This window comes from Crinia signifera, chromosome 3 (assembly GCF_055691185.1).
Source record: "Crinia signifera chromosome 3, ASM5569118v1, whole genome shotgun sequence".
Lineage (NCBI taxonomy): Eukaryota > Metazoa > Chordata > Amphibia > Anura > Myobatrachidae > Crinia > Crinia signifera.
Genome location: NC_139219.1, coordinates 101822886 through 101839732, shown reverse-complemented (window position 1 = coordinate 101839732; position 16847 = coordinate 101822886). Strand labels below are relative to the sequence as shown.

Below are 16847 nucleotides of genomic sequence, written 5' to 3'. Positions count from 1 at the left end.
ACGGCCAATTACGTTTGTGAAAAATGAAAAATTACTTAAATACTTATTTTCTTGTCTTTCCTGCTCGGCTGTTGATGTGCCCATAGGGTCACAATGCCGAAGTTTGGTAATGATCGGTTGACTGTACATGTGTGATGGTAACTCAGCGATGCCGCTTGCATTGAGGATTGAGCCAGGGACTATTTGGGTAGTTACAGGGAGTGGCGGCAAATAGGTCAGACTTGTCATGTCAATTTGCAAATCTGCAATCCCGCAGCATCTTGGTTCCCACAGCCATTCTGCCTAACCATAGGGTTACCCAGATGGTTATTCATAAGAGGATCTGTGATTGTCCGATGGGTGTTACAATGCATTACCAGACCGCTACAGTATTTTTGCACATCTGCTAATATGTGGTTGCGAATGTATTCACATACATATCTTAATCAGGCATGTAGTTCAAACAAGCTTGGGAAATTCTATGTGTTCAATAAATAACCCCAATGGTATTTTCCAACTTTTGTAAGTCACTCTCAAGGCGAGTTCTGATGGGGGCAATCATGTTAGACGTGCAAGTGGGCGTAGCAATCAATCGTACATTATTCAAAGCCACAAACTGCATTATTTAGCCATCCAGAGACCTTGCTTCCTTAAGTCATCAAACTTACTTACTTTGGAACTCTCTTGGACATTTCAGAAGAGTTGCTAAGTATTCTTAAGTATAACAAACATTTTTAATGAATCTTTGACAGTGGGGAGATGTATCAGTCTTTGGGCGGGATTCTACAAACTAAAAATGCTGTACAAACCCTGTTTTCAGGGTTTTTACCGCATTTTCATATGCAGCAAAGCCCCACTGCTGGGGCTTCCCTGCTGGGGGTTACGCCAGTAATTGATGGCGTAACCCCATGGAAGCCTATGGGCTTCCTTTCGTGTCCCACGCCACCCCGCGCGCCCCCCGCTGAACGTGTCGCCCCCTCACCTGTGTCCGGGCAGCCTCCTGCTGTGCTGCCCGGACCAGTGACCTCCTCCTCCCTGCACAGCTTCCGGGTGCAGGAAGGAGGAAACGGAGCCCTCACACAGCCAGGTAAGGGTTCAGGGAGGGAGGGGTGCCGGCGATGTGCTGCCGGGGTTATTAGAGAATCGCGCCCTTTGGTAGCAGATGTACTAAAAATTGTAGAGTGATAAAGCAGAGAGAAATAAAGTGCCAGACAATATGCTCATTGTCCAAACACATCCTGTAACGTGGTAGTTAGGAGCTGATTGGCTGGTACTTTTAGCTAGGTTCACTTTATCACTCTCCAAGTCTTAGTACATCTGCCCATTGGAAAGCGATTGTGAAGAGATAAAGTACAGGTATCCCTTCTCTACATATCAGTTATCCAAATTATTCCGAAAACCATAGTCTCAAGAATGTACTTTTATTTTTTATGTCGTGGTAAAAACCTACTGGCTACACCTGTAACTGGCACTTCTGGGGAAATAACATATGACTGTCACTAAATATGTGCAAGAAAATGATTGCTTGGCGTTCAAATTCAGTGTCTGAGATAGCACACAAACTTTGGGCTTTATTCTGGTCGGTGCGGACGGAGCCGAATATGCGGGCAGGACCGTGCGTCCTAAACCCCACCTTTCGTACGGATCGCTCACTCCGTCCGAATGCGGTAAGCCGCTGACCGCACGGAGCACGAGTGGATTTCTCACGGATACACCTCCTCCATCTCTTGGAACCTCCCCCATCATTCGATGGTCGCAGACCATCGAATGCAGGACAGAGTGGTCCGCCAGCTCCCGCAACCTCAGACCACACGGGCATTTCTCCATGCAAAAGCAGGGATCTGGGTGGGCAGCTGACATCCGGCAATGTCATATGTCCACCCCCTACACGTGCGTCACGGCCGCATTACCATACGTACGCCCAGCGTTTTCATGGGAACATCCATGAAACGCGGGGTGTAAACATATGGTAATGAGCCCAAACAGCCCTTCACGCCCCTCTCCACCCCCTGTTCGTAGTGTACACATTTCATGCGGAATTTGGACGTGCGTTCCATTCGCACATGCGCAGAGACGCCTCTGCACATGCGCAGACACAAAACATCGGCGGCACGAACGCACGCGGACATTACCGCACCAACCAGAATAAGGGCCTTTGTTTCATGTTTTAAAACCTTGTTTCATGCACAAATAAAATGGTACTTATTTCCTAGCACGGCGCCCGCAATTTTAATTGTATTGATCGGGTCGAAAAAATAGCGTCGATCGAATCGCATGCCAACCAAATCGCATGCGATGCGATCAACCCGATTTTTACATTGGAATCAATGTAAAATGGTCCCTGAGACCCGATTTTACATTGATTTAAATGTAAAATGCCCCAAAACCCCCCATTTTAATAGAAAACCCCCGTCATGCTTGAAATGCCCCCCCCCCCCCATTGTTAACGCAACCCCACTATTGATGCCAACCCGAAGCGTGGCGAGTGCAGCGGTACGTGTCCTCCGACCTTTTCATACCCCCACTATCCATGTCGGCGTGGAGTTGATTCTAGTTTGGTGAGCGCAGCGAGCCACCGAGCCCAAAGCGTGGCGAGCGCACGCGCATAACGTCACAGGTATACGCGTCCCCTCGCCACACTTTATAAAATCAACTCCACGCCGACGTGGATAGTGGGGGTATGAAAAGGTCGGAGGACGCATACCGCCGCCCCTTGCGGGCTCGCTGCGCTTGCCACGCTTCGGGTTTACGTCAATAGTGGGGTGGCGTTAATAAGGACAGGGGGCATTAAGCATACTTTACAACTATATTCAATGAAAAATGGGCCATATTGGCCCATTTCACATTGGCACCTATGTAAAATCGCGTTTGTCGCGTTGATTTTGACTTTAGAAACTATTTAACATTATTGTCTATTGGAAAATCGCGTTGATCGCGTCGGTCGCATCGCGGGCCATTATAATGGGCCGCTATGGACGCGATCAACGCGATTTTCTCTTTCACCGGCAAATTAGCTGGTGATTGACAGAAAATCGGGTCCATCGCGTGGATTGTATGCCTTAAGTACCTTAAACGTAAGGCATACAATCAATGACACGGGCGCCGTGCTAGGAAATAAGTACCAATAAAATATATATTTGTGTGTATTGTATGTGTTTGATGTGCTTATACAACATTAAATGCAAGATACCTCATTGAAATATAAAAATATTCCAAAATACGGAATAATCCGTTATCCAAAATTCTTCTGGTCCCGAGCATTTTGCATACGGGATACTCAACCTGTACTAACAAATCCACTTTTAATTAAAAAAAAATGTAATCACACTGTAGCTTGTAAAATTACAGTTAGAAGATGATTGTTTGGTCTTTATTTCTCTCCACTTTTCAAAAGTCCCTTTCACACCGCACAGGTCACCCCGGGATCGAACCAGGTTATTTTTGTGGTGTGAAAGGGGGTATACTGTAAATGTCTTAATTATTGGATTTGTTTTCGCACTCATATGCAGCTTTTTTTTTTTTACTGAATTGTTTGTTTTATTTTGATTTCTACAGACTTGAATCATAAACTGAATCACATCAGTACAACAATACTGCTCAGTCTCATCCCTACCAGATAAATATAAGGGGTCATTGGTGTATACAATATTGAAATGAGGTAACATTCCATTAAGATCAAAGGTTACCTCTCAGTCATTTGTTCTTTTTATTTCACATCACATTTTTGTGCTCAGCGTTGCATGCCCTAAGGCAGTCAGAATAGCTTATGTCTAAATAGTCATTTAGTTGATGGGAGGGTGAGTGGAGGCAGATAGTTTAAGTGACTGCACTGTAATTACAATAACTGGGAAAGCCCCTTTTTGTCATAATTAACCTATTCTCCTCCTTAATGACTATTTGATTGATATGTATTTGTTAGGCATTTTAGCCATTTGGAGGAATTGTGCAACATAAAAAACTTTGTGTAAGGGTCACAATTGTTCTTAAAACGTCACATAGAAAACGGCTTCAAAAACATTTCTATGTGGCTATCCATCTCCTAAGGCAGAGGTTCCCAATCTTTTTTGATTCACGGCACCCTAGAGAATCAGAATTTTTTTCACGGCACCCCTAGGTCCAAAAAAATTAATTATATTGGGTTTATATGCGATTCTTAGCGGCAGTTATGTGGTAAAGGGCAGGATTTGCCTCTGTTTGTACACATTCTATGATTGGCAGCCACCAGCACTGGTTTTGCTCCTAAATAATTAACCATTAATAATTTGAGTTGGTCCTGGACCACCAAGCCGCGGCACCCCTGCATGTGTCCCGAGGCACCCCAGGGAGCCACGGCACACAGTTTGGGAACCACTGTCCTAAGGAATGTAAATAAGCAATTCATTTATTTGCTGTATTAGGTGTGTGCACGTCCCTAGAGTGATCTTTCACATTTTTGTGTACAATAACATCCTACTGCAGGTCTGAAATAAAGCAATTTGTAGCATACACTTTTCAATGTTACAATCATGGGATTACTGTCAAATGTTAGCATGGACTGGAGAGAGGGCGGCAAGTAGACCTCATTGGCATTTAAGCGGCAACCTTTCTTTAACCCTTTGAGTGCTATCCTCTCTGTGAGATTTATTCAAAATATCCGCTAAAAATTTCCAGCGTCCCTAACATTTTTTTATATAGATTTAAATAACAAATGTTGTGTAAAAATAGATTATATTTCCTATATATGGTAAACATTAAAGGTCATTATGATGAATACAAGTGTTTGCTTGCCATTTTTACACCTATTTTGAAAAATGTATTTGGCACTCAAAGTTGGCTTAGGTACATATTCAGTTAGCAACAGGGCTTATCACAGGAGGATTGTCTCGTGCTTAAATACTCACAAGTATTCACTTAAAAAGCTTTATCCTTGCACTGAGAATCCACGGCTAACATGATCCTGGTTTTAGTGCCGGAGCTATGGATTAATACGGATGGCAGTTGCGGTATAAAGCTATACCACATATTTCTATTTGCAGCTCAGGAGCATGTGAGCAGAAATTTTCAGTGAGTTCAACATGTGGGTAAGCCCAACACTCAATTCAATATGCTCCTTAATATTGGCTTCATGCTTAATACACAAGGGTTTATTTATCAAAAGGCCCTTTTGCTGGAGAAAAATAATGATGTTTACAAAAGGACTTCTTTTTGGTTAGCACTATATATTTATGGGATTAATACTAGCTATAACCCCTTTTGTGGAAGCCTAGTTCTAAGCATCAAGTTGTGCCTCTTCAAGCATTTGACATGGACAAACATACCCATATGCTCCTCCAGTCTATTTGCTTCACACCTGTCTGTAATGAGGTCATGAAATGACCACGTGCTATTGTGAAATAACCACTGGTAAAGTGATAAATGAAAGGTTTCTGGCCTATGTATTTTAAACCCATAGGAAATAACGGTTTTGCTAAACAGATTTGATTAGCGATTGGGCTTTTAGTAAAAGCCAGATAATGGGTCCTGGGGCTATGGATGTGTGAGGCCCTTTTTGGGTTTTTAGGCCTTCAGCCTTAGAACAGGCTAATTAAAAATTTATCAAGGCTTGACTCACGATCTCACTACTTTGGGAAACCGGCAGCAGACCTGTTGAGACTGACTGGAAGTAATGTGCACCTGTCTGTGTTTGTGGTAAAGGCATTCGGTTCTACCACTGGGAGAGATGGAATTTATTATGTTTAGTTAATGCCCAGATGGGTTAGGATTTATTTTTCTGTTTTGTTTTTATACTGTACTAGTAAACTAGCCACAGCTAGATGGCACTGAAAAAACCCTTCTGTGTGCTGTTTTTCTGGCTGTTGAGTGTTTGGAGGTGCCCATCTACCCCAGGAAAGGGCACCCCAACCCTGATCTCATAGCATGATGCATCTAAATATATAAGGATGTGAGCATATGTCAGTACACATGCTCCAGCTCATCGCCCATTAAATTTTACATTTTTGTTTTGACTTTTGATTATTGTATCTCCTTTTTTCCTCTCAAATTCTGCATACAATTGCAGCACATTTTGTTTTTTAAATAAAAGGCTCACTTATGTATAGTTCCATGCTTAGATCAACTGAAATATATTCAAAGTTTGTGTTCTTTTTTTAAATGCAATCATAGATGGGAAATAGAAATTCCAGTATGTTTATTCTTAAGGTGCCCTACATACATTAACACAAAGTAATGATTAACCCCAATGGAATGCTAATCTTATCACCAATCTAATTTAGCCTTCAATTATGGGAAAAATAATGCTCAGTTTCAAAAATATTTATGGTGCTTTATTTCTACACTGTGAGTTAGGATTTAGAAATTCTTCTTTTTAATATTATTATTATAAATAATTTATTGATATCTATGTAGCAGCAGCAGCATTTTCTTTTGCACTTTACATTTGTGAGCAAAACAGTGATGTACCAAGATTAATTATTATCAGACAGGCATATACGCATGAGGGTTCTACTTGAAAGTACGTATAGAATAACAGATGTTAAATGCAAGTAGTTAAGTGTGACATATTACAGACTGGTCCAGCCATAGTGCCAAGTGTGGAAAGTGATTAGTAACCTATACAATTCAATGTTATTTTGTGTGTGTGTGTGTGGGGGGGGTCAGGATTTTGCAAAAGAGGTAAACTTGCAGGGGGCATTCCATAAACAGTAATCCTGTAAAAGTCATGTAATCAGGAAGAAAATAAGTGGAAAGGAGACCAAATACTACATGTCAGGGGGCTGGGGATGGGGCCGACATCACCAAACATCGCTTGGGGGAGGAGTTAAAAGTATGCAAAGTTATGCTAATCGCATCATTTTAGCCTTGCCCCCTCGCCGCGGACCCGCAAAATCCGGTATTTGTTTAACCAATGAAGGGGTGAGTTGGTGACAATGCAGGAGGCTTCCAACCTTCCAGCGGGGCCGGGAGGGGGACCTGATTTTCGGGAGCCTCCCAGCCATTCTAAGAGGCTAGGCAAGTATGTATTGGGGGTCATTTAGACTTGAACAGCTGGTTACTGAATCCAAATGCTGGCTACCTGTCAATCAATTTGCGTACGGCCAGCGATAGAAACATTGTTTGCATGATTTTATTGCAGAAAGGCCCTGCTCATGGGAGCTACAATCGGTGCGCATGTACAGTCTAACGTTACTTGGACGTTACTTGGACTGCCTGCAAATTTGCAGCGTTCAGATCAGGTCTGAATAACCCCCATTGTTTCTGCATTCTGTTTGTGGAATAGAACTGCATCACGCAACTGGGTGCGGATAGACCAGGTACATTCCCAGCAAAGAAGGGAAGTAGGTAAGGTGTTTTGGAACCAATGATATATGATCAAGAGGGAAGTTTGTGCAGCAATATTGGCATATGAGGCAAAGCAAATAGCAGTTGCATTAACCTATGTCAGTGTTACGGGCCCCACCACGTAGCGATTTTTTAAGCTATCTGACTGGATTGCTTAGAAATTAAGCACCGATCACTGTGTGTATGCCTCCAAACAGCGGCGATGCGCGGTACCATGCATCGCTATCGCCGGGATAGGTCATTCAAGCATGCAGTATAACTCTAGTTCCAGTAGATTTCCAATGTTCTCACCAGAGAACACTGGTTAGTACAGATCACTCAGCAAACATCGATGGTGCATCGCATGTGTGTCAGCGATGTGTGATTACATGATCTGTGCTAAGCTACATCGCTCAGCAAAGGGCTTAAGTCGTGTGTAGGCCCTATTAGTGGTAGAAGCTCGGGATTGATTGATTTATGATTTGGGATATTACAGAATCAAAAGATGTACAGAGTAATAACATCAGATGATATACTGCATACTGAATTAATTGAGCAGGTGGTTGGATGAGGGAAAGATGCCATTTAATGTCAGATCTTATTATGAAGCAAGATCATGGTTACTGATATGATTGGTGGGTTTGGTGTTTGAGGAGTGATAAGAGATTTCAATACAGGTACACCACCGATTTTCCGGCATCATTGGTTCCAGTGCCATGCCGGATTATCGATTTTGCCGGATTATTGAAGGATTTCTAGTTTTTACTAATTTTGCACCTTAAGTACATTTCTAAAGCAATAAATAGTCAAATATATGCTATAGCATAATATTAATGAATGAATAAACACAGTAGTGTATGCTAAACAGTTTATTACAGTGTACTACGTGCTGTATAAGCAAAAGAGGTATCACGTATATTTTGAGAAAAAGAAAACCTGTGAACGTGGGAGGGTCTTAGAGGGATCCTCTCCTATTCACAGATCCTGGCGCTGGTTTAGAAAAGCAATAGGTGTAGCTTAATGAGTAGCTTGTAAGATACAAGAAATTTGATAAACTCTAGATTGACAGCTGCAGCAAATGCAAATGAGACTACTAGGGTCTCACTTGGGAAATTACAAAAGTGGGGTTTACACTTGCGCTGCTGGATCTATAATGTTGGCCTGTGAACCGTACTGAATAAAAGGACACCTGGACACACTTGAAATAATTATAATAAAGTTTTATACATATATAAAAAAACAGTCATAAAATTTACATTTACACAAATAAGTATATTAAAAAGCAGATGCAATCCAAATATAGTTTACTCTGTATTGGTTTTAGATAGCATAATATAATAAACTTATATGTAGCAGGTACCACACTACAATGGGGTCACGAACTGGAGGTATTAGGAGTAGATTCCTCCAATCTGCTTTTTAATATACTTATTTGTGTAAAGGTAAATTTTATGACTGGTTTTTTATATATGTATAAAACTTTATTATAATTATTTCAAGTGTGTCCAGGTGTCCTTTTGTTCAGTACGGTTCACAGGCCAACATTATAGATCCAGCAGTGCAAGTGTAAACCCCACTTTTGTAATCACGTATATTTTGAACAAACATGAACAGTAAGTGCAGTATGAATGAAAGTCTTGCTGGAACCTTGGATGCCATATCAGCCCCACTGCTGTCTGCTGTGTCACCTGCGGGATCCTTGGAAGCTGTACCCAGTGGCACCTGTTTATGCTGTGTCTTTATGTGCGGCACTTGCTGGGACCTTGGACACCATATCAGCCCCACTGCTGCCTGCTGTGTCACCTGCGGGATCCTTGGAAGCTGTACCCAGTGGCACTGCTCACGCTGTGTGTCCTGCCGATGTGCGGTACTTGCTTTGACCTCAGACACCATGATGCTTCCTGTGTCACCTGCAGTGTCAGCGGAAGCTGTACTCACTGACACTTGCGCCTATTGCGTGTTACACCCATGCGCAGAAAGTGTTCCGGATTAAAAGAGTTCATCAACCTCTTTTAATACAGACAATTTACAACTTTGCTTTTTCTGGATTAAAAGAGGTCCCTAAACTCCTCAAATCAAAAGTGTCCGGATTAAAAGAGGTTCCGGACCAAAGGTTGCCGGAAAATTGGTGGTGTACCTGTACATAAAATGCCACTTTAGGATAAAAAAAAACCCCTGAGCAGACAGGGTATGGTTGCTTGCAAGTGTCCAGAGCATTTCTGTGGGAGAAGTAGAAAGCAATATATGTGAGGAATTTATTTGAAAAAGATTAACCCCAATGACATTACATTTTTAAAGTTTTGAAGTTCCAACATTTGCATATGTTACTATCCCCCTCCTGCCCCCTCCCATGCCATGTAACATTGTTTGTTGAGGAGCAAAAGTGCATCTTCAATCTGGCCTTACTTCTACCTGTAACTAAGCAGCTGTGTATTAGGGTGTGACTGTGCGTGCACATTGTGTATCGCCACAGGCAGATTTCCCACTAGACATGTGAGGCATGTGCCTAGGGGAGCCACTTATTGGGCATGGCACATCAGTCAGCATCTGAGCAGCTTGTGGTCATTCAGGTTGCAATGCCATCCATCATTGCTCTTCTAAAACCAGTCCTGGTAGCTTGAGACTCCAGCGGTTACCTGCATTCCCTCACTGGCAGCACATTGAAGGACCTCAGCAAGGACACACAGGTGATATAACACCTTGTGCTGCTGCCAGTCAGTTAGGCCAGCAGACAATGTGCCTGCCTGGACTAGACAGGAGTAGAGGAGATTTGTTGCAACAGATCTCATTGTGGATTTCACGCCGAAGGAAATAATACTGAGGCTAAGCAAACTCAAAACAAATAAATCACCAGGGCCAGATGGGATTCATCCGAGGGTATTATTGGAATTAAGGGATGAACTAGCTACCCCCCTACATTATATCTTTAGCAAGTCACTATCGTCAGGTATAGTACCAAAAGATTGGAGAATAGCAGAGGTAGTGCCAATATTCAAAAAAGGGAAAAAGGAAGATCCCGCTAATTACAGACCCGTTCGTTTAACATCAATTGTGGGTAAACTATTTGAAGGATTTTTAAGGGATGGTATCCAGGAATATTTAGATCATCACCGTCTACTCAGTACTAACCAACATGGGTTCGTGAAAAATCGTTCATGCCAAACTAATCTACTAGGGTTCTATGAAGAGGTTAGCAAAAACCTTGATAATGGAAATGCTGTAGATGTGATTTTCCTAGATTTCGCTAAAGCATTTGATACTGTCCCACACAAGAGATTGATTAATAAAATGGAGAACCTAGGATTGGGTGAAAATATCTGCAGATGGGTAGGGAATTGGCTATGTAATAGAGAACAAAGAGTGGTTGTGAATGGTGCCGTATCAGATATGATACCGGTACTAAGTGGAGTGCCCCAGGGTTCGATTTTGGGGCCCATTTTGTTTAACATTTTTATTAACGATATTGGGATAGGGTTACTCAGCAATGTATCCATCTTTGCGGACGATACAAAACTTAACAAAGTCATCAAATCATCAGAAGATGTCACCATGCTTCAAAATGATCTTGCAATTCTCGATGAGTGGGCAAAAAAATGGAAGATGAGGTTCAATGTAGATAAATGTAAGGTTATGCACCTTGGGAGACACAACCAGTGTGCAAGTTACAACCTTAGCGGAGAGGAACTGGGTAATTCCATACTTGAAAAGGATCTAGGAGTCCAAATAGACAGCAAACTGGGATGTAGTGCCCATTGTAATGTAGCTACAGAAAAGGCTAACAAAATTCTGGCATGTATTAAGAGGGGAATGGAAACTAGGGACTCAAGGGTAATTATGCCACTATATAAAGCATTGGTGAGACCTCACCTTGAGTACGGAGTACAGTTCTGGGCCCCACACTATAAAAAGGACATCATAGAATTAGAAAAAGTCCAAAGGCGAGCAACAAAGCTTATTAGGGGAATGGAGAATTTAAGCTACGGGGAGAGATTAAGCAATTTGGGACTATTTACATTAGAAAAGAGACGTTTAAGGGGGGACATGCTCAACATGTACAAGTATATCAAGGGCCAATATAAGGAACTGTCACACACCCTCTTTTCTACTAGAAAGGAATCTAGGACACGAGGGCATGAGTATAGATTAGAAGAAAAAAGATTTCATTCAGCTAGTAGAAAGAATTTCTTTACGGTCAGAACAGTCAAACTCTGGAACTTCCCAGAGAGGTGGTAACGGCTGGCTCATTAAATGCGTTCAAGGCAAAGTTGGACAAACATTTACTGGAGAAAAACATCCATGGGTACAAATAAGAAATATAATTTGTCTGTAAAATACCAGAACCTACCAAATCAGCAATGGATATCTATACCAGGTTGAACTAGATGGACGCAAGTCTTTTTTCAGCCTTACCTACTATGTAACTATGTAACCTTGCTGCAGTATATGAGAAGTAGCCAAGGAAGCTGCCCAAGGAACAGGATAAGCAGATGCAAGGTAAGTTACAGCACCTGCTGGGAGAGGGAGAGGAGATATTCTGATTTATGGGGTGGGGGGAGGGGGCTCATATTCTATACTATGGGGTGGAGAGAGGCACATTATATTCTGCACTCTAGGGAGGCACATCATTTTCTGTACGGTGTAATGGTTAGCATTACTGCCTCACAGCACTGAGGTCATGGGTTCTATTCCCATCATAGCCGTAACTGTGCAGAGTTTGTATATTCTCCCCGTACTTGCGTGGGTTTCCTCCGGGTACTCCGGTTTCCTCCAACAAACCAAAAATATACTGGTAGGTTAATTGGCTCCTAACAAATTAACCCTAGAATGTCTGTGTGTGCATGTACATGTGGTAGGGAATATAGATTGTAAGCTCCACTGGGGCAGGGACTGATGTGAATAGTCTCTATAAAGCGCTGTGAAATATGTGTACGCTATTTAAGAAATGCTTAATATTTAAATAAATAATACATTAAAAAAATAGGTACTTATGTAGTAACTGGGCTGCCGATTTTTTGATTGTATGCCTTAAGTTAAGGCATACAATCAGATGCGATGCGATATCGCATCGCATCGCATCCGATATCGCATCCGATATCGGATGCGATGACCCGATTTTTCCATAGGAATCAATGTTAAAATGATTCCTATGGAAAAATGGGTCCTTTTCATACCCCTACTATCCAAGTGGGCATGGAGTTGGATATAAACCTGTGGCGAGCGTAGCGAGCCACCGAGCCCGAAGCGTGGCGAGCGAAGCGAGCCCCGCGAGGGGCCGGTATTCGTCCCCTCGCGGGGCTCGCTTCGCTCGCCACGCTTCGGGCTCGGTGGCTCGCTACGCTCGCCACAGGTTTATATCCAACTCCATGCCCACTTGGATAGTAGGGGTATGAAAAGGACCCATTTTTCCCATTGAATTCCATGTTAAAATGGACTCAGTCCATTTTAACATTGATTCCTATGGAAAAATCGGGTCATCGCATCGCATCGCATCGCATCGAATCGCATGGTCGCATGCGATGCGATGCGATCTCCCGATCCGACCCGATTTAGAAATCGGCAGCCCAGTTACTACATAAGTACCAAAAAATATATGTGCCTATAGGCAGCCAGACCCTTAAATTCACCTCTGTGTGTCACTTCATGTTTGTTTTGTTTGTTGTATATGCAATTTTGGTTTACATTTAGCTTCCTTGTATTTAAAATTTTGTTTTACATTTAGCCTCCTTGTAAGATCAATGTAACACTCAAACAATTGCATAGCGGAAGCTTACAATTAGCTTTGCGAAGAGAACATGCTCTCTGTACACTGTACACAAACTTTTTTTTATTTTTTAAAAAACAAACAAAACTTCCCACATTGTCCACATCTAGGGAAATCCTCTGCTTGAAATATTCACAGCTTTACAGCCTCAAAGTCTGTGGTGACATGAAACAGAAAATCAACACAACTCGCTAATGGATGGGATTGGTCAGGCTTGGTGCCAGTCTAAATCTGGAAGGTATTTGGAGTTGTTCTCATGTAAGCATTGTGTTAAGTAGTTTAAGGATGTTTCCATATCCTTTACACTGTTGGAGGTGCCCTCTGAAGAATCCAATGGAAAGAACAGGGCAGGTCAATTTATACTAAATATATGTCTCAGATTTATTGCTTTCCGAAAAAGAAAAATGTTATTTCTTACCCTTATTTGCTTATTTAACGGTCTGGCATATACAGTTGTGTAATGTTATTCTCCAGTAGTAAAGACTGTAGCTTGCAGCTAAATGGTTTTATATTGTCAGAATGCCCATAACTGAAATATAACACACAATTGGGTATGTGTACATATGGCCAATGCCTCTATTACAGTATCTATTTAATTTAATATTTTCATAAAGCTGCACCTTATTTCATAAAAAATAAATAAAATAAAAGTGCTTTAAATGCAACTGAAAAAAAACTGAGATGGAAACAACGTTTATGCACATGAATAAGTATCATGGTTTGGACCCTGGTGGCTTTCATACAAAATTATATATTCTAGAGTGCACCATCTCTGTCAGATAAGGAATTGTTATCCATCCATAACTGAAGTCTTAAGGGGCATACACACAGGCTGATTCAAGCCCTATTTGCAAGCACAGGTGCATCACATGTGTGCAGCGATGTGTGCTGAGCGATCTGCGCTTAAGCACGGGACTCAAGTCGATCTGGGTGTAGAGGGCTTCAAGTCCCATACACACTAGGCAATATTTTCTCAATATCGCCTAGTGTGTACACTCAATATTGTCAAACAAAATGGAAAATACAAAAGCCCTTTTCAGAGAATTTGCGCGCACACACACAAAAGGAGGAGTTAAGCATTAACACTGTCCATGCCACTGGCAGTAAATGTTTTGTATAAAATAACGGTTTTTATTTTAGTATAATAGGCTTGTTTTTAAAGAAGTCACGGCACCATGCCAGTAGTCTCAGCAAGAACCAGCCAATCATGACAGATGCATAAAGTTTTACATAATTTTTTCCCATTAAATTAGAATTCTTTGTGTTCATCATGTGAAGGATAAAAGCAGAAATTTGCTCCCAAAATCTGGGAAAGGAGAAAAACTGTCGCTCAGACACGGTACTGTAGTTGAACCTGTTTGATACAATTTGACTGAATGTTTACTGGGTTTGTGAGCACATTTCTGATTGTCCTTTGCTTCCATCCAGTACCATATTTTTATTCCATCCAAGCAACTAGTTGGATGGTTGGAGGAAAGTTGGTCTGATGTGTGACCAGCATAAGGAAACACATGTAGTTGGTACTTAGACATGTCTTTGGACATGGATTGAAGCATATCATTGCCATTTTGTAACCTCCCAACATCAAGCATACTTATGACATACATGCATAAAGTGGAAACACAAGTGGTATGTATATTTGCTCTGTGCCATGCCTTTTGTTTAGCCATTCTAGTGCCCTTTATTACCAAAGCACATCTTGGCATCTGTGTTCATGGCAGTTGTTTTGGCTAGTGTTTTTTCCATTAATTTATAAACAGCTGGTTTTGTTAAGAATTGTTAGTAATTAGGTTATCATTTTCCTCATGTAATGACACATCCTATTTTTCTCTCTGAATGTTATGATTTTTGCTCAAATGTATTCCATGGTGTCTGAAGTTCCTGGAATAGGCAATAATAATAACACCTAACCTTTGTATTTTCAGAATTATGGTTTGGAATCTGACAACATGAAAAACTTGGTGCTAAAACTCAGATCAGCATCCAACAACCTTCAGAACTATATTGGTAACAGAAGGAAAAGTGCATCTTATGATGGGATTACGTCTCGCAAACCTCCCAATGAGTTCCTCACATCAGTAGTGGAACTTATAGGCTCAGCCAAAACTCTGTTAGCCTGGCTAGACAGGTAAGTTACACTTTCTCCAAACATCATCTGCTCTTAGCGAGACTATATTAAAGTTACAGCTTGCCACAACACATATGAATATATTACACTTATGTCTGGAATATATCACTAGCTATAGATAGAGATTTTAACCCACCTTAGAAAACGCTTATACCCCTGCGCACAAATAACACAGGTCTAACCCGGGTTGACAGGTTGACTGGGGCCTCTGTGTGGTGTGAAAGCACCAAAAGGAACAACCCTATAGGGAGGTGGCATCGTCCGCTCTAAGTGCTGCCTCATCCCCATCTCCAAATGACACCCAGCCCCTGTGTGACGTCAGTGACTCGGCTTGTTGCCGCAAATACCGGGTCGCTCCCGGGATAGACCTGTATCCAAATCCCAAATGTGACTTGGCATTTGCAATGTGAAATGGTTATTATATATCCAGATTATTGTAGTACACTCAATTTATGAGTTATGAAAAGAAGCATTACTGGAGTAATTCTATTAATTTGATGCTAGGTAAAATGGTGTTACCTTACCATAGTCATGTAACTTCTGCTACTTTACTACACTCCTTTTTTATGAAGCTTAAATTCATCTATATGAAGTATACCCTGGCTTTTTTTAGGATGATGACAGTTTTATGGATAGGTAGTGGCAGCCTTTCTATCCTATATAAACCAATTTGAAACTAACTGTCAGGGATGGCTATTAGGATATGCATTGTTACTCAAGAGATAATTAAATGCTGTCATTAACTGCATCAACCGTGATTTACAGATTTTCCATTACGTTGTATAAATTATTAACCATTTATATAATGAGTTCATGGAATTTTGGAAAAGAAATAAAGTTAATGATGCACTGGCTTATCCATAGGTCGACAGTGTCTACGTTGAGAGTCAATAGGTCAATGCCATATAGATGAACATTAACAAGATTGACATAGGCAAAATGTCAACACCAGATAAATGTTGACATAGCTATGGTCGACATACTTTGCTCTGATTGGGAAAGGTTAAAGTGTGCCAAGTGTAGAGAGGTACCTTGCCCAAAGCAGGGTGAGTGAAGTAAGCCATGCGAGGGGGCACAGTACACTAATTTGGAGTCCATGTGATAATCTACAATGTGACATAAAAAAAACCCTAAAATAATAATTTCGACCTTTATGTGTTGATCATTTCCATGTCGACCTTTTTCTATATCGACCTTTTGTCTATGTAACCTTGTGCAGGTCTACTTTTTGGAGTCAATCTTTTGACCGTTGCCTTAAACACTGTTGACTCTTTGTACCATAATCCTGCACTGTATATAAAATAAAAAATCTGTTTAAAAAAAGGAGGTTTTTACCTTCATAGAATGTCTCACCCTAATTACTGACCCGAGTACAGCAATATAATTGGTGTCATCATGACTCCATCTCGTTGAGATGCAGCTGTCCAGTGGTGCATGGCCATGGCAGATTATTTTCCTGATCCCTTCAATGGAACATTTCCTTTGTTGAAAGAATATTCTGTAAAGACAGCACTTAAAGTAGATTCAGGAGATCACAGTGGAGAGAATCACTGCTGAAAGCTAACCATAATTGCCAAGAGGGTGGGGGAAGGGGGTACTTATTGCCCAGGTTTTATGGAGAGGCCCAGTTTTTGAAACAAAAGGGTGTACTGCGACTTTCGAATCACCCTGTAGTTTTTCTGT

The 16847-nt window shown here is 41.4% G+C and overlaps 1 protein-coding gene across 1 annotated transcript in view; it reads left to right on the top strand.

The window, feature by feature from the left end:
• Window positions 1–16847, top strand: part of CNKSR3 (CNKSR family member 3) — a 94989-nt gene that overhangs the window by 45298 nt on the left and 32844 nt on the right. Inside the window, exon 3 of the mRNA XM_083176301.1 lies at window positions 14962–15164. Within this exon, the coding sequence (XP_083032427.1) occupies window positions 14962–15164 (203 nt within the window). The remainder of the gene's footprint in view (window positions 1–14961; window positions 15165–16847) is intronic.